Genomic DNA, 19,476 nt, shown 5'->3' on the forward strand with positions numbered 1-19,476 from the left:
GACAGCAGCAGAACTCGCTTCTTCTTTCTTCTTTCTTTCTTCTTTCTTCTTTCTTCTTGTGTTTTGTTTTTGCGTGTTCAAAGAGAGAAAGCAAACACAGGAAAGGAAAAAGGAAAAAGGAAAACGAAAAAGAAGCCAAAGAAGCATGAGAAAGCCCCCCAACCCCCCCCCCCTTCTTCGTTTTTTAGTTCTGCCAAATTACATATATGACCCCTTCTTCTTCCTTTTTAGTTCTGCCAAATTACATATGTGACCCTCCCCCCCCCCCCCGGTTTCTTCTTCCTTTTTTTAGTTCTGCCAAATTACATATATGACCCCTTCTTCTTCCTTTTTTAGTTCTGCCAAATTACATATATGACCCCCTTCTTCTTCCTTTTTAGTTCTGCCAAATTACATATGTGACCCTCCCCCCCTTTCTTCTTCCTTTTTTTAGTTCTGCCAAATTACATATATGACCCCCTTCTTTTTCCTTTTTTAGTTCTGCCAAATTACATATATGACCCCTTCTTCTTCTTTTTTAGTTCTGCCAAATTACATATGTGACCCACCCTTCTCCCCTCCCTCTCCTCCATGTCGTCTCGTGTTCTTCTTAGACCCCCCCCCCCCCACCCGACCAAACCAAACCAAACGCTCTGCCCGTTATGTCACTCCCATTCATTTGTACACCTCGATCAATTCGTCCCTCTTGCCCCTTCTATCCATGCGTGAATCAAATAAACAGCAGCTTTCTTGTTCCCAAGACATCGAGCGAAAAAAAGGCATGTTGCTAGCACCAATCCAATTAGTTCTATTGCTTAATGTGCTTCCATGTCCGTGATTTCCATTGAGGTTATGGGCATTGTCATTTATAGTAAGCGGCCTTATATGATGTGACATACAAACTTTGTATGGTAAAATCAACACATATGATAAGATAGATACATACAATACACTCATACTATGATAAATCGAGGAGTTTCCCATTCAATTGTCTTTCTTTTTTTGCATTGCCTCTCTTAAGAGGCAACGTAGTAGTTCTCGTATATTTTAGGATTAAAATCTAATCGCTCTCTCATGAAACATTAACTCTGATGTTTTCTTTAAAATGGTTCACATTTGTGTTTTATTTACTATTCAATTCTCTTATCTTATGCATCGATTCAAATATCATCAACATGTGTCTAAACAATAATTCTCATGTTGTTGACATCTCATAATGAAGACATATTGTGTGGGTGGTTTTCACTATGGTTGATCAAGTGTTGCATTATATATGGAAATGCACAATTCAAGGGATCGATAAAGAGTTTGTTAGATATCGATTGTATGTTTAGGGCTATATGCCCTATGATGCAACATACATTAACTCAACCACCTACATGAAAATAAACCTCATACGCAAAAAAGAAAAATTTGAGAAAGCAAATGTCATGTCATGCCATGTGCTTGCTAGAACCAATAATCAAATAGGTTATACATGAACATTAGGTGATGATATTATTCATAACCCAATCCAAATGTAGAATTTCAAAACTAAGGACCTTATGCTCCAATATATGATCATTAAGGCCATTTCTATTACCCACAATGGGATGGATACGTTTTGATCACATCATGTGTAATTGATTTCATTTATATGCTTCCCATTTTTATATCTGTATGAAAAAACATTGTAAAAAGCACTTCAGAGTTTATCAAGATGATATCATGACTACAAATATATTTAAGTGGCCGTGAACTATTGGCAAAATATGATATATAATTCAATTGGGAAACGTTCAAGGTGCTTAACATAGACCATGAATGTAATCTCAATTATTTCAATATTGAACAAAGTAGACTCAAAAGCCAATAGTTCCTATTACCGAATTTTGTAGAAGGCTAGGAAGCATAGTGATTGGATACCACATGACATGATATTTTCCAAACGTATGAAAGAATCAACCGTGACTTAGTTCAAGAGCCACATGATTGAACAAAGCAACAAACCAAACAAAAAGCTATACACAAAAAAGATCCAACCTCGAGAACTGTGGGGGCCAATAAAACTAGCTCCATAACTGAGAGAAACACAAAACAAGAACATCTTAGTGCCACACCCAAAGGAGGAAAAGCAAGATCACAATAGGTGTCTCCTTGAATCACAATAAAAATGTTTTGCTGACTTTTGAAATTGGTTTGTAAATTATAATTTATAGCCATATGTCTAATTAATTCTACACTAAATGGTTCATAGCTTAATGAAAGCCTTTAATTTTGAAGAATACGGGATTTCGCTAGAAAAGTCTCAGAATAGACAATGGTGGAAATCATCAGCAATGGTGATGACATCTCATAAAAGTTGGGTGAATTGATTGTAATATCTTCCAAATGTATCCTATTCCATTACTAGAACTAATGTAGAGTGGTGTATTGATTGTTACGTCCTTGAAAATCTGATGTTATGGAACTAACATGTGGTTGGGATTTAGAGCATGTTATATGCCACACTAAGTAAGATAGAAGCAAAGTGCATTCCCATTTTGTGAACACCACAAGAAAACAAAATACAACAGCTTTGAATGTGTGAAATTTATAAAAGCAAGAATCATACTTGGTCTCAATAAGAAATAATTCCGCAACCATTGCTAACCATTGCTTTACATGAAACTAGTTGTCTATTATCTACATTGGTAGGAGACAACAGGTTTTTTTCATCTTTGATTATAGAGAGAATTCCATCTTGCAGGTAGATTCCATCTAACCCCCTTACAATAGCGTCTTTCTACCATCATGAGAATGCATAGCAAGACAATTTCATACTTGTAAGCAATAGCGTCTTTCTACCATCATGAGAATGCATAGCAAGAAGGTATTGGCTAACCTTGTAAGCTAAGAAGCCGTTTTTCAAAGCTAAGATCATGCAATCAGTTGAAAAGACCAAAGCAAGAGAGAGCATTCCATATACACAATACCATGCAATCGAGTCCAATTCAAACTAGAACTTAAATAATACATTCACACAATTTCCAATGCCAACTTTAAAACTTCAAACTAGAACTTAAATAATACATTCACACAATTTCCAATGCCAACTTTAAAACTCAGTACACGCATTAACCTTTTAGGTCCTCTCACTGATCAATAAAATAAATAATTACAAGTGGAAATTTTGAAGTACCTGACCAGATGCATTATCATACAAAATCAAAAGAATATAAGCATTAAATTATAAGTGTTTTGATTGGTACATGTAAACAAACGTGTTGGGTTGCATGAGCATTGAATAAAACTGTTCCTTTCTTGCCTTTTTGGTCATAAAACCAACCATTCTAGGCAGTCAATCATCCACAAACAGGTAAAAATCATCATCATTCTAAAGTGATTGATTTTTGTTTACAGCTCTCTTCGAATTCACATCCATGAAGATGGCATAAGGTTTAAAATATAAACATTCCTGGTGGGGGGATCTCCCAACAGATTATTGAATGTGTAGGGATATGATAACACCCTAAGCGCATAAATCATATCATGTACAACATTGGATCCTTTTCTCTATACTACAAAAGTGTTTTGCTTCTATATCCAAAAGAATTACTGCCCAATAAGCCACACAGAATCGAAGCAAAGGACTTTCCCATTTTCGTAACAAGAAGATTGGCATTAACAATCCATACAACATGTCGACTGAAAAGGATGACATTGTGCTGCTTCATTCATGCCACTTTTTGTATCAACAAGACGAGAGAGAGGACAGGAGGATAACCACGAAGAGTTGCTTAACTACGCCAACCAACTCTTGGAATCAATGATTTCGAGCTCCCACCATCCGAGGTAGGAAAGTCGATCTGTTCTTGATCCCCACTCTGAACAAAAAAGAACATGCTCTCTTAATCTCTTAATCTCTTGAATGACATATGATAGTCCATTCATCAAACTGTGAGTTCAGCATCCTATATATATAAATTATGAGTTCTAACATGCTCTCTTAATCTCTTGAATGACATATGATATTCCATTCATCAAACTGTGAGTTCAGCATCCTATATATATAAATTCCTTAACCTGCCTCCAGTTAAGGAGGCATTCACCTGCTCGAGGTCTAACTGTTATATTTAATGGGGATTGGCTTTGTGTCATTTTATATTTGCATGCATTAGGGGCAATTACAAAACCAAACAAAAGAGCACTTTACTCTCTACTCACTAGAAAAAATATGTGATGGGATGTGCAACAGGATGCCCCAATGTGGTCAAATACAAAGCATGACCAGGATTTGTAATTTTTTAGTAAAAAATGGCATAACTTCTTCACAGCCACTTCACCAAATTCTTTGCAATGAATTGTCAACCTTGAGAGCAATTTGTATAGATCTAGCAAATTACCCATTTTCCAGGCTAGCGAAGTACATCTCTTGAGAGGGGTTTGTTTTGTTTTTTAAATTGGCACCTAAAAGGGTTCACTATCAACATGTGGATTTATGGTATTTTACTTATATCTCTACCTGTGCTGACTCTGGCAACGTCTTTCTCAATCTGAGATTCTGGTGAGACAATCTATGCTCCTGATGTTGGTTTTGTACAGCCCTGAAATGTTGAAGCTTAGCTTGAAAATCACCATTGCTCAAGTCTGAACTTGCTTCTCCATCTTCAGTTATTTGCTGTATCTGAGCATATGAGCTGCTCGATGGTGACCTTCGAACAACAAGCCCAGGAAATTCGGATGTAGAATTTGATGAAACATGCATTAATGCATACACTGGAACTGTTTTCAACCTTGTCCTTAGAATCTTAAATGCCATGCTTTGCTGAAGAAAGTTTAATGAAACAAGCACCTTCATGTTACCTCGATATAAAAGAAAAAAGAATATCAAATTCTCATGTGAAATGCCGAATAGATTTTACCTGGGGTAATAACATCAGAAGTCCATTAAGGGCTTTGATGAGAGCAGGGTATCGACCAGGATCCAACAGCTGCACAGAAATTATAGAAATCCAATAGATCCTTTTCACACACAATGGCTAAAAATGAATGCATTCAATCAACCTTGGACACATGCTGAGAAAAACAAACCTGCAGTCTCAAGTAAGTAAATATAGGAGTCTCTAACAATCTCACGAGCTTATCTATTTGAACAAGGAACTTCACATTTACGTCATCTTCTCCTAGGGATTGAATGACCCTAATAGCATGTTGGTATGCCTGAAATGCTTCAACAAATTATTCATCTACTTGTTAATAATAATAAGAATAATGATAATGAATCTCCAGCTTAGCCAATTCAAAAAGGAAAAACCTGTGCAAGCAAACAAAGACTTATTGTAGCCATAGGTGAGTGACACCATGTTTCATATAGTTCACAAAAGAATCGTTCACCATCTGGGTTGAAGAGAGATTGTTTTAAGCGAGCTCTCAAGTCTGCTAGTTCTGATGCGGTAAGAAGAATTAGGTTTAGCACCTACACATGCACAAAAATTAGTTATTGCATGGAATTAGAGCTTGACAAGCACTGAGCACAATCCGAAAACTGAATACAATATATAAAGGGCGATAACTACCTGCACCATTTTGGTTACAAATTCTAGATCTGTCTCCCTCTCCAAAATAGCTGCAAGTACTTTATAGATATTTACAGCATCAAGAAGCACACACAACTGACGGATGATAAGAGTCCCTTGCCTGAAAGAGAGCAAGTCATCAACCACTCACCCATAGCTTTTGAAATATTATGAACCTAGAAGAACTAAAATTTCAAAAACAGAATTTCATCACTGCCTGCTGATTGACTGAAAAGGGAAGTAGATCAATGAGTACATTATATGGCTTGTAGAATATTCTGTTGCCGCATCCCGTCTGAATAGCAATTCTCTCAGGGATGCAACAAGCTAGTCAAGGAAGAGAGGTTCAATTTCCTTGGTTATGCATCATGATCTGCCCCTGATTTGACTTGGTGATTCTGGCTTCCCCAGCTTGTTGCATGAAAAGCTGGTGAGTCGAGGCTCGTGTCCCTTGTCTTAGGTTTTTAGCATGAATTGGGGTTACACTATTCAATAACATTCTTGCAATTAAACCCAAACACTGTTGGATTGTCCTTTTCCGGATTTCCCATTGCCTCATTATGTATGCAGCTAATATGAATGAGTGTCATCTAAACATCTTACACATTAAAATAACCTCAGTTTAAACTCCCATGACCACACATTGAGAAGTGCTTACCTATCCTAGACACATTGTTTGCAAATAAATGTCAACAAGAGCAACTTCTCTAAAATTAGCAAATGAGGAATGCATATGGACGTTTTGTATGAGTGTCAAACATACAGTATTAGTTGATATAGAGCTTCAAGTGGCATCCTCCCAAAGTATGTTCAGCACAAGAAAGTTTTATAATTCACTATAGGATTGAAGATCATGAGATAATCATGTTTCTGGCCATGCTATCTTTGAGGTAGTCTCTCAACCTACATCTTATATCTATGATGACAGAGTGTTTATTACCGGATCACTAATTCGGTTGCATTAATACAATCTAGTTATCTAAATCAATCATTTAATAAAACTAGCATATTTGATATTAACATTTCTTACTTTTCAAGCAATGTCTGATCACCACGAAAACGACCTACAAGTGAAGACATCAATGGGTGGAAATGTTGTTCATCCTTCGCGATGCAAGCAAAGATATCAAGCAGCAGCAGTACCACCTAAATCAATGAGATCAAAGAACTTAATAGAAACCCAGTCAGTTACTACAAAACGAAATATTCATTTATCATGTCCTCCATTTAATCAAGACAGTACCTCATCTGACGTGTCTGCTAGGGAATCAAGTAAAGGTGTGAATAACGACTGAAAATAAGATAGAACCTGTTGAAAGCAAAACCTTATCTCTCTCAACAACGATTTGCTATTCTCTCTAGCAGTCTCCCTTTCTCCCTTTTTAGTTTTTGTGAACAACACTAAGATATGAAGTCAAAAAACAACCAGCAATGCATAAAAAACACTGAACCAAGGTGCATAACATTGGAGGACTGATGTGCCGAATGGGGTATATTCCAGATGAAAACAGGAGCTACTTCCACGGTAACATTACTATAGACCTTTCAGGCACTTCCTCTCGAGTCAGCATAACAATATGCCCCAATGGTGGATAAGATTAATACCATGTTGTGCATTGACGAGGAAGCAATTCACAAGCCCAAGAAGTGAAAGAAAATCCATGACAAACAAAGAGTTTTGAGATAGCATTCATAGCATGAAGTGAGGAAGCCATACACAATTGTCAAGATCTTGAGTTCGCTATTGAAGGTAGATTTTCATCTACTGCTTCACAGAGCGTTATTTATCATTTTATCCATCGTATTGTTAATGATGACGTGCCACAAGATCATGTGTGCATGAGTATGCTTATTTATTTCACTTGAGTTCTGGTGTGAACGTGGACATACACAGCAACAGGGCAGGGGTATTATTCTCCTCAACTGAGAATAGACACTGGACTGGATAATATACACATATAGCTTAGGACCATGCCAGCTGTACCCAAAACAGATGTGCTACCAGACTGCGCTACATCTCATGCTTGCTAGGTTGCTTCCTAGCAATGGTTCCACGAATTATAGAAGTTACTGAGAATAGACACTGGACTGGATAATATACACATATAGCTTAGGACCATGCCAGCTGTACCCAAAACAGATGTGCTACCAGACTGCGCTACATCTCATGCTTGCTAGGTTGCTTCCCAGCAATGGTTCCACGAATTATAGAAGTTACTGAGAATAGACACTGGACTGGATAATATACACATATAGCTTAGGACCATGCCAGCTGTACCCAAAACAGATGTGCTACCAGACTGCGCTACATCTCATGCTTGCTAGGTTGCTTCCCAGCAATGGTTCCACGAATTATAGAAGTTACCATTGGAATGGCCAGCCAAAATTAACACTAGAATATTTGACAAGCCTATGGATTTTTTTCATCAACAATCAACTTAATCATTTCTGCAGTGGAGCACATTCCAGAGGAAGAAAATGCAATATATGACAATAAGTGAAAGATGCTGGGAGAAAGAAAGAAAGAAAACCTCTGTTCGGTGTCTCTGCAAAAGCACAAAAATCCATTGTAATGCTTCAAGCCTCGTTTCAACATGATCACTTTTCAACTCCCTGAAATCCATAACTATAACAATCAAATGTTGCCAAAAAACATACTAGATATAGTTAAATTTGCATACAGCCAACACACGTCAGATTGCTGAGAAGGAACGTGCATACCAAACCTCAGGAGTCTGTACCGCAGTATAATGACACTGAGGCCCAAATAAAAAGAACAGCATGAATGCCCACTATCGGCACTAAGATCATGCACAGTGAAGCAGACAACACAGTGGCTTATAGCTACAGGCCTTATTTACAAGTTAAAAATGCATGACTGAATGAGGCATGAAGGCAATAACTGTGGCATAATGGCATCCATAGTCCAATCAATATGTATCTCCCAATTCACACAGAACAACAAAGAAAGAAACCATAGCAGGTGGCGATAAATACAAGTGTGACATGCAAACTGAAACCACAAAATAAACCTTGCTGTGGTTATCCCTCTTAAGATAAGATATTGAGAAGCCCATTAGTGGAAAGAAACCTAAATACCTCATCCAAGATTCTTGCCAACAAAAGAGACAGCAGGAACAGCAGCAGGTCAGTTTTCCCAAGATGTGTTACCTGCGAAGAATCTACAACACCAAAACCACCTTGGGCAAAACAAGTTGCGGATAACAACTGGGAGGTTGCGATTTCAGTCAGGCAATGATTGTGGATACAAAGCTCATCATAAATGATCGATACCAAGGAAATGGGTCATTACTGGTCCAGGCTGGAAAGATCCCGCTCCAGCAAACCCTTGGGAATCAGGCAAATGAGACTAGAGCAAATAGGAGGTAAAATGGATGGACCAAATATCATTAAATGCTGCATAGTAGAGTAGACAGATGAAATCAAAGTACTCCAAGAACTGTCCATAAGTTCTTCATCCCCTGGATCAGAACCGGGCTCTATCCTCCAAATCGCATAAAGCAATTCTACTTTCATGAAGGAAAACTGAAGGAAGTCTAGGATACCTGGAGAGCCAACTAAGAGTACATATGATCTTATCTCCATCCCTGATCCGAGGCATGGTAATCATTAACTCAATTGCAAGAACTCTAAAATAAATCTATGATTATACCAATCACAGCAAACACTAGCAGTAATCTCGGATTCAAGAAACGCAACCTGTTTATTAGTGAAGTCCAAGTAGATCATTCCAATTACCTGAAGAGGTTTACCCAGGCTCAGGATCATGGTTATCCAATAAGGAAACGCACGTGTCGAATAATTATTAACTTGAAATCGCGGTGGCTTAGAAAGGGGTCTTAAATGTAGACAAAATAATAAGTTTTAGAGATGCGTCAACAAAATTGAGAAAGAATGTCTTTTAGAAAAAAAATTATTTAATATTATGTCACAGAGACTATTCATATGTTCTCAATCTGGTGTCTGGTGTTCAAAGCTTCTCAATTATAGGTGTTGATCATAGATAATGTGATTCGATTACCATCAATGTATTGAATCAAACTTCTATGACAGTATGCAGCATACCATGATACCATGCTATCACTTAGGATGTAAGGTGAGATTCCAAAACTCTATGGAAAAACAGATTTACTAATTGATCCATCAAGATGTGATATCAGAGGAATACTATGTTTTATCATGGTAGTGTTTTCAATTAAATAAGCAAAAGATATCCTCGCATCTTTAATCTTTGACACCTGATGCCCTTTTGCGAAAACCAATATTTAACTATCCAAAGAACATGCAGCGTACATTTCATATCAAAATTTAATCAACATAGATATTTGTTACCAACCTTTGAGCTACTTTGAGCACTGCCTCAATGTTAAAACTATGAGTCTCGACTTTGATTGCCCGAAGTTCCTCATTTGTTTCTTTAGCGACCTGGTTTGTAAGTTTTTTTTGTGTTATATGATGATCATATAACAGCAGGCCAACACCTATGACAACATGAGATGCAGAGAAGTGCACAATCTTACCGCTTTAATTTTCTCCTCCTTATCTGATATACATGGCAATATTGAACCAAGAATATTATCAAAGTATGGAACAAGCTGCTCACGCCCAAGTTTTACAAACTCATTGATCTGTTGACAATACATTTTTTTTAAATCACTAGCATAAATTCCATATTTACATAACATACAGGAGCTCTATAGCTTCATGAAAGGAAATACTAAGAGGAATTGCATGTATGTAAACCCTACCCAAGTGATTGCAGTTTGCCTTGTGAACTCATCTGGTGATCCTGCTCTTTGTAATAAGATTTCGGCCATTTTCCCATAATTAACAGACTAAGGAAAAAGAATCACTTATGTTAGTTGAAATGTGGAAAAGACAAGTTTACAAACTTTTTAAAACTGATCTTGTCAGAAATACCGGAGAGTTCTTAATCTCTTGCAAAAACTCAGAAAGAGCTGAATCTGCTTGTTGCCGAATCTCATGACTTGTGTCACTCAACATATTAAATAAACCTGAGGATACACTTCCAAACATCTCAAACATATAAAAAACATACAACTTCCAAATGTAAAACTGCACTTACCATCAAGAAAGTCTGGAAGGAATCCTAACATATCAATATCTGGAACACTATCTAAAACAGTGATCCATCCAACCAAGAACTGTCGCACATAAGGATTCAACACATTCATGTGATCCTTCAAGCGTGGTATAAATGCTTCGATGCTAGAAAGCAAGATGCATTCAAAATTTTAGTCAGACAATAAATACCATGACTACAACAGTTAATCATTAAAACACTGCAATTTGTGAGCATCATACCTGAACTGATCACTTTCAGTGACAATATCCTGCATAAAACAATGGGTTACTATGAATCTATGGGAAAAGGCATACACTGCATCTGCATAGACAAAAGGATTTTCACAATACTCTAACAGAAAGAAGAATATATCAGCTAGCAAACCTTCACAAGCCTGTCAAGAAGGTGCGCTGCACTTTGCACACTACCATCACTATCTGCTGAAAGCTTACAAAGCGCATCGAAGATTTGATTGAAGAAGGAAATAAAATCTCCTCTGGCTACCTGCCAGAAGAGATATCATAACATGCAATAAACAATGGTTTTATAAATCGCATAGCAAATGTGAGTAAACTTACTTTTGCTATATTGTACAGTGCCTCACATGCATAGTACCGAACCCGACTCTCTGGATCTTGCAATGATATAAGAACAGGTTGCACAATTTTCTGCCATACAAGAAATCACACTTGTCGATTAATTCAATGGAAAAGAACAATTAACAAATTATTTTACCGAAGGCAAGAAGTATATTTCCCCAATGATTCTAAAAATGTTATATTGGACCCACCAAGCTGGACAGAGATGTATGAACGTCTAATAAACCAATATGGCCTATGAGACCCAGCATACAGAGATGTATTTATATCTCCACATAAATCCATTGACAAATATTTCCACATATAAAATGTATGATTAGTAAATATCACCTAGAGTGTACGCAAATATATACAGTCATCCTTGCAAGACGTGATCCTGGTCTGTAGTCTGAATTATGTAACCAGATATCTTATCGATGTACAATCCAAAGAGAATGAAAGATGGAATCCTTGTTTCGACCACTAGAACAAGCCATTGCATCTGAGTCTTGCAAGCTCATCAGGATGACAGACTTGACCATATACCAACTCATATAGAACATAAATTGATAGAAGAATGTCAAACTCAACTATTAAGTTAAATATGAAATATGAAACCATCCACTGGCATGTTGTGTGACTCAAATTATACTTCATAACCTGCGCAATTGGAAAGCGGATAAAGAAAGAAAAGGCTTACCGGAAGATGTTGTATGGCTTCACTACCCAAACCAACTGTTGCTGCAGCCAGGCTAATTAATCCTCCCTGTGGCATAAAGCATTAATATGGGCACTTATTCAGCAACAGAGACAAAGCAATTATGTGTGGCTGCTCCCACAAAAGCAATGAGAATAAACAAAAACAGATAGTTAATGTTGTAATACGTTGATATAGTTGACAAACGGTGGAATTACTTCTACCTTCCGATGATTTGCCAAAGGTGACGAAACAAAATCCTTTTCCAGTGTGTCGATGATGTTAGATATTCGCTCATGGTCACCAGAGGCTGTGAGTTGCCTTATAATAGTTTCCACCTTAAACCAAGACAGATTATATAATAAAGAACACAGGAAAAAATATAAAATATCAACATTATGTCTTATTATTTCCTCCTATAAGCAACCACCTTTATGGCTAGTGCTGAATTATTCAACCATCTTACATGCCTAGAACCATATGACAAAACTATAAAAAATTCCATCAGCAAATTCATTTTTTGACCAACATAACTCGTGCTGTATCACTATGTTTTCAATCGGTAAGGCCAAGAAAAATGATGTATTGTTATTTGCTATTAAGAATGAGATTTATCTCCACATCAAAGAGAAGCTAACAAATCCATAGAATGAGAATATTGGACAGTCCTAGATAACATAAATGTAGCTGAACATTGACATAAATGGGACTAAGTAATTGAATCAAATAAACCCACCTACAAATCTACGTCCATTTGCCCAAGCAACATCATGATCTTTCCCTGCTCTTTTGTATTGAGATTCTATGCTCCCATGCTTAAACCATCTATCTAGTTCTTGTGCAAAAGCACTCAAATGTTTCTTGCTCTCTTCCCCGTTTACCGTCAAGTTTTCATCTTTTTACTCATTGTTCTCATTTGCAAGAGGGGCATTACATACCAAGGTGTGAGCAATTAAGATCATCTGAAAATGCTTTCCGAACATAAACTACCGTGTTCGTCAACCTCCCACAACTTCTCCAAGTCATACATATCAAAAGCCGTCATTGAAGCACATGGTATGGTCTCTATCGGACCGTAGGAGTGAGCTTAAGAAAAACACATCAGCCACATCTGGCTACATCCTTTGCACCTGCGGAGGAAACTCTCTTGCAATGCTCCTTTGGGTCTCGTTAGCCATATTTCTGGCCTTGTGAGAAAATTATCATCATTTTGTCTCTCTCAAAGACACTTCCACTAATGGAAGAATTTGGACATTCTACTATCATAAACTTCTATGGTCAGAGATGTTTGGATCTGCCTTTGCTAGAGATCTGTGCATTTTGAGAGTCATTCGCAAGGAGTAGACTCCTAGCAGAGTTTTGTACAAAGACATATTTCAGACTTCTTCAAAAGTTCGTACCAAGAAACCTTACAGCAGGCAAAACCAAAACCTGCTTGGTTGCTTGACCGAGCAGGGATACATAGCATCATCTTCAGAGTCAGAGCATAATTTAGAAGGAAGTTCATGGGCTGATCTACTCACATTCTACTTTCCCCATACATATAGCTATTTAATATATTGCATCCTCCCAAGTACTTGTATCAAGTGTTGGTACAACTTAATTTTGCCTTATTTCACCAGACATTGGGAGGTTCGGGAGGTTCCGCAGTTTAAGATTCATGCAATGTAACTGTTGGTCTCATATGTAACTTTAGCATTTTGAAGATAGTAATATGACATTTCACTTCTCATACACATACACGTCATATGCATCATACATATACACACATAACCATGTGCATACCTCAAGGGCCGCATTCTTCCGCTTCTCGTAGAGCTTGTCGGAGAGGTTCCGCATGACAGAGGAAGGTAGAATGGGCGTAGCGTCGGCCATTTTTTTGAAACAAAAGCATGTGTGGATTTCTTCTTCTTTTAGAAGCAGAACACAAGACAAAACTCGAAATTTTTAGGGTTTCATAGCTAAGCTACACATCATCTCGATCTTCCAAGATTTCCCACAGCTCTTCTTGTCATTAAACTCCTTTTCTGTCTCTGTACAGAGACCCGTTTCATGGATCGGAGAAATTAACACACACGCACACAAGAGACTGCCTTCTGAGGTCAGAATTCCATGAGATCGAAATAACCCACAACAGAATTTCAAAGAATCCTCGGAAAAAAAACACCGCCCACTTTGGGATTTGACATCAATCCATCGAATTTTGCATGTTTTATTTGTTCTTCTCCTCCTTTCTTTCTTCCTTTCTTCCTTCCTTCCTTCCTTCCTTCTTCTTTCTTCTTTCTTCTTCTTCTCTTTCTCTTTTATTTTTTGTTTTAACTTTATTCTTTGTTCAATACATTATACATATACATATATTCCTCCTCCTCCTTTTTGCTTCTCTTTTTTGCTTGCTTGCTTCTTTTGTTATGTTTGGATTATAGGCCTAGTAGGGCCTAGCTAGGCTATCTAGAGGATTACAACTTTGATTTTTACATACTTCCAAGAATCTCTTTCTCTAATTAAAGGCATGTCTTTCCTTGGTGGTTCGCCGAGGGACGGCCAGGGGCCAAGGCATTCTCACACACGGCCTTCATGTGCACACAGCCAACGTAAAACCATCCACACCAATCCAACCAAGACATGCACTCTTTTGAAGACAGAGCTTTCTATCGATTCCATGCTACTGCTTCGCCCTGATGGTTCAATTCAATTGTTCGAGATATCTATGATAAAAATGCACCACCTGCTCACTAACTTCTACGTGTGTTGAAACTCCCAGTTGTGCGCCGCATTTCTACAACCTCCACGTATTGTTGTGTCGGTGGAGACTTTGCTTGTGATTTCGTTCGCTCGGTTTTGTTGCCACAAAATGATGTTGGGAACGTTTCGCTCACCACCGACCCGTTGCCTTTGTGAGTTGATTGGTTGTTAACATTTTCAAGTTTTGGTGGCTGCGTCTTGTGACCCATGCCTTAGATGGTTTGCATTCACCTAAATCTTCATTATTGCCTTTCATCCTATCCAATTTTAATTCGTTGATTCTTCTAGATAATCTCTTTGGTGATTTTTTCATGTGATAATTATCATCTAATCAATTCATACATATACTACGCTAAGTTTCATTCAAAATCATCTAGCAAATTAAACTATGCTCCTCCAATTCTTCACTACTATCATTGGTTGATTTTTATTCTTTCATTTGTTTGGACCTATTACTTGTTTACCGCATCAAATAAGTCAAAGTGATAGCAAATTCTCTTTGTATATTTCCTCCACCAATATGAGGCATGTGGCAATGTACAATTGTTATTGGCAATGCTTTTGGGATATATGTGTGTACATATGTGACAGCCTAAGAGCAATTGGGAAAAACGTAAAAATTTGTGTTGAAATTTTTAAGATATTTGAAAGTGTCCATGTATCGTGTAAATCGCTTTAAACATAATATAAACCATTGTTGGGAAAAAAAACCCTCGAGCTTTAGTGTTTTAGATTTATTATCTCATACTATAGTGAAGCAAGCCCATTTTGTCCTATCATACTATTTATCACCTATTGAAATTTACCTATTTTGACTCTTGCAAGAAAGTAGAGCAAATTAAAGGTGTATATCTTCATAGCCCCTTCTGAAATTCAAAAGTAAATAGGATAATCACATACTTTATTGTTGGTTGGTCTAAAACACAAAGACATTAAAATTCAATGTGTGTAGTGTTTGGCATGTTCATTGTTATAAGTTAACTAAGATGTGACATTTTTCTTGCACATAAAATAGTGATTGGGGCATCAACCTTTCAAAGAAATTGACATAATCATAAGTCTCAATGCTTAACGCTCATGCTTGGCATGAGTCATCATCATCCATTCAAGGACACTTGCTAGTTGATTTCAAACGATAATATTCAAGCATGCACGAACAAGGGGCAAACCAAATGTGACAAGTTTGCAAATTCTTTAGTTTGGCTATGATAATTTCAAGCATATTGCATCACTCTATAGTCCATTCATCCTAGTGCCTGGATTTAGTCAAAGACTCTACTAGTGTTCACCTTGTCCTATGATTACTAAATACGAGTTGCATAAGAAATCCTTTGACATGTGCTCAATATTACTTGGATCCAACGCTTCTAAAAGTTGAACAATATTAGTGCTCGAGTTGCATAAGAAAACCTTTCACACGTGATTGATATTAGCTTGGAGCCAACTTTTCTAAAAGACGAACAATATTAAGCATCCTGAAAGGAAACATGATGTTCTTATGTATCCACAAGGATTCAATTTTACTCTAAAAATGTATTTCTCACAAAACTTCCCCCTTTTGCAATTAACTCACAAATGTTCCTTAACAATTGGCTTTATTTGAAGTTTTCAAGGTTCACAATGCATTCCATGATGGTAGGTTTGAGAAAAAATTGGGTGGACATTGACAAACAACCCAATCTCATGAGAAGGAAAAAATACACTATTCTAAGAGAAAATGGCGCAACATTATGTTAGTTGGACAATTTGGTTCATGGCAATAATACATGAACAATATATGAGAAATGTAAATATTGGGCTCACGGGAAAAATACATGATTGATACATGGGAATCACGATTATATGATTTAAGTTCTCCCTTTAAAAAGGGAGAATAACAAAAGAGTGAATTCAAAATTTCAATATGTAACAATATATTTTCTTGGCAATAAAAAAAGTTATGGAAGGAAAATGTCATGACCATATATTGATTGGATGCATGCACAACCACTCTAAGTGAGACATCAAGAACGTAGGCCAGGAACACATGGGCACATGCATGCATTGGTTGGCCATGTTCGAGACTTTGGAGGTTAGCAATTTCAATCCTTGCTTTGCAAGATTCCCTTTTGAAACTAGACACACATGAAATTCCACTTGATGACCAATCTGATAGAAAGTGCACATCACACTGTTGTTCACTTATTTTTCCATTATGTTTATTCTCTTTCTCTCTCACACTTTCACACACACACACACTCTCTCTCTCTCTCTCTCTCTCTCTCTCTCTCTCTCTCTTAAAAATTAACACTCGAGGGTTGTCTATCTTAAAAATGAACTATCTCTCATGGTAGCAGGTTATAGCATGTCTCCTATCTGCAATGAATTAACTTGTACTCAAATTTAACTATCATGATTAATTTGTGATAATGACCCTATGAAATGAAATATAGGGGTTTAATTACCTGAGTTTTTTCTTCCATCCAATTGTGATGGAGATATTATTAGCCCACACATGGGGAATACGTATTTATTGGTCAAGGAGCCAATGACATTGCTCCGTCCCATCTATCCAAGATATGAGATATATGAGATATCCAATATTTGTAGGTTAGTTATAACCATTTTTGTCACAAGAACACTAAATGTGTTATGTAACATGTTGTGTCGAAGTCCCAACACTTAAATGGACTACACAATTAACAACGTGGCACTACAAGACTTTAGAGTTTATCATACCACGTGCAATGCTCGTCGTTTCCATGCAAGTACTTGACAAACTCTCCCAATGGTAATGTTTGAAACACCTACATTGTAACATATTAAATATATAGTCTACCATAAGAGCTTCCAAACTCAAAGGGACAACCCTCTTGCTCTTTGGTGTACAACCGGGTTGGCATTCCGCCAAAGTCATGCCAAATGAAGATGTGTTGTTCGAAAGATCAAGATAACAAATTCTTGATGAAGGGATTTCAATACCTATGATAACAAAGTCACAATTGTCCAAAATATGAAATTTTAAGTATTGTTAACTTGATACCAATATTAGAGGGGATATCCACTTACACACTTGTACAATTGACGCATAAATACTCATGGGACATTCATATATGGTGACATACATGCTATATATGTTTGTTCCAAAACCTATCATTACAAACTTAGGTAAACAAATGGACGGTCAATTATCTTAATCGATGCATATGTCTTGCAAAATAATACTCAGCCTTGACACAATGACTTGGTAGGAGATTAAACCCAATAGTATCACTTGCGTCAACATTTCACAATGTATCACAAAAATAAAACAGGAAGCAATACCAAATAATAAGATGTTGATCTCTCTCTCTGGACTCAATAATGAACCTTAGAAATGCATTACTCTAATGTATGAGTTGTGTTGGTTCCTCAAGAGAAACTTGATTAAAAAGGGGCATATACCCAATCCTACATAGACTTTGGGAGAAACATTCATAGGGACTCAACCCTCCTTATAAGAGGCTATATATGGTCAACTTTATTGTAATTATGTGACTGTCACCGCTCTCGAAGGACAATGAGCACATGTATATTTCTAAGATCCATACAATTGAATTGTGGTGGTTTCATACACTTGCCACATTGATTGCTCTTTACATAGTAGAATTCCAGGGACAAGGTATTCATGAGGAAAATATTTATAGGGATTTAGAGAGACCTTTAGTCTCAATGCTTGGTCATATATAAACAACATAGCACCAATGTGTTGTCATGATTCAAGTTGAAATGAAGTTGACACAATAATCATTGAGGCATAATTCCAATCAATGACTAGTATGGCTTTGGGATATCCCAAAATGAAGGTATTCGTGTCATCAAACCACTTGTTGGACATGGAGATAATTATTGTCGACACGTTGAAATGCAACAATGGTTTGAGTCACATAACATAAGCATAAATGTACTACAATTTACCCCCACTCAAATATAACTAGGATTCTCCCCAATGTTTCAACATGACCAAAGTGATCAAACAAGTAGTATCAAATTGGATGAAAGAACACCGATGAATAGAAGTTTTTCCACTATAAGGCATACTCGTTACACACATAAGACGATGGATATATCATCCGACCCACTTATATACATATAAATCGATGGTTGTGTTATGAGGGGAGATTGGACACTCGTGGACCTCTGCACATCATTTAGATATTGAGGTAGGCAATATGCACATTGATCTCTATAAGAAAGAAATTTCCTATTATTTTATCATAAAGTGGCATCCAAAGGGTGTTATGTTTGTCAATGTACTAGTTTTTATGAAATAAGTCGGAGATCCCACTGCCTCTTTAACAAAATCTTTGGATCATTACAACAGGTAATGGAAATGGTGCTTTCCATTGTTCTTGTTAGGACTAAAGAGATGAAGGACAACCGTAGAACCACACTCATCAAAACAACAGAAATCACAACTTTCTTTAGCTCCATAACTCATGCTCATGTTTAAGGTCAATGGGCTACATGAGCATGCTCCTAATCAAGACATTGTAAAGAAGTTACAATAGATCGGACAATAGCAAATTGTAGTGCATGTAAGGAGGGGGGAGGCATGATCTCGCCAATGGCAATTGTGTCTCTCGCTTTAGAGATTTCTCCATTCTCGAGTCACCTACGCCAGAGATTTTCCGAAGACAGAAATCAAAATCTATCTGAATTGAGAATCCCACTTGTGTACGAAGATAAGAAGATTCTTTGGCCACTTATGATTATTATTTAGTTACATTTATTTGGTTTGTTGTTCTCAAAGACAACACAACATTTTAAGATGTAATCTGCCGTTTGGTCCTATAGCCTTATATTGGCCATTTTGCA

General features: G+C 37.1%; 1 protein-coding gene across 1 annotated transcript; it reads right to left on the reverse strand.

The window, feature by feature from the left end:
- Positions 1–3,165: 3,165 nt before the first annotated feature.
- Positions 3,166–14,186, reverse strand: LOC147868657 (ARM repeat superfamily protein). Its single transcript, XM_087322024.1, has 20 exons — positions 13,684–14,186; positions 12,123–12,236; positions 11,902–11,967; positions 11,202–11,291; positions 11,008–11,127; positions 10,863–10,891; positions 10,624–10,766; positions 10,458–10,552; positions 10,286–10,372; positions 10,058–10,165; positions 9,874–9,962; positions 8,048–8,129; positions 6,760–6,825; positions 6,547–6,662; positions 5,517–5,637; positions 5,255–5,416; positions 5,032–5,160; positions 4,863–4,931; positions 4,463–4,765; positions 3,166–3,824 (listed from the first exon to the last, which is right to left on the reverse strand). Exons 1-20 carry the CDS (start codon positions 13,771–13,773, stop codon positions 3,738–3,740), a joined length of 2,166 nt encoding a protein of 721 aa, XP_087178150.1. The 5' UTR covers positions 13,774–14,186; the 3' UTR covers positions 3,166–3,737.
- Positions 14,187–19,476: the final 5,290 nt, after the last annotated feature.

Source organism: Azolla caroliniana, unplaced genomic scaffold (assembly GCF_043228905.1).
Source record: "Azolla caroliniana isolate FFs.n. ecotype wild unplaced genomic scaffold, voAzoCaro1.0.p SCAF_1, whole genome shotgun sequence".
In the NCBI taxonomy this organism is placed as follows: Eukaryota; Viridiplantae; Streptophyta; class Polypodiopsida; order Salviniales; family Salviniaceae; genus Azolla; species Azolla caroliniana.

What these genes read in the sequence shown, in the direction of transcription:
- LOC147868657 (XM_087322024.1), bottom strand. Translation starts at nt 13,773, where the DNA reads ATGGCCGACGCTACGCCCATTCTACCTTCCTCTGTCATGCGGAACCTC. An exon ending in AAGAGATTAAGAACTCTCCG is followed by an intron (nt 10,373 to 10,457) that starts GTATTTCTGACA and finishes CTTTTTCCTTAG; the next exon opens with TCTGTTAATTATGGGAAAAT. An exon ending in TTACTTACTTGAGACTGCAG is followed by an intron (nt 4,932 to 5,031) that starts GTTTGTTTTTCT and finishes ATTTCTGTGCAG; the next exon opens with CTGTTGGATCCTGGTCGATA.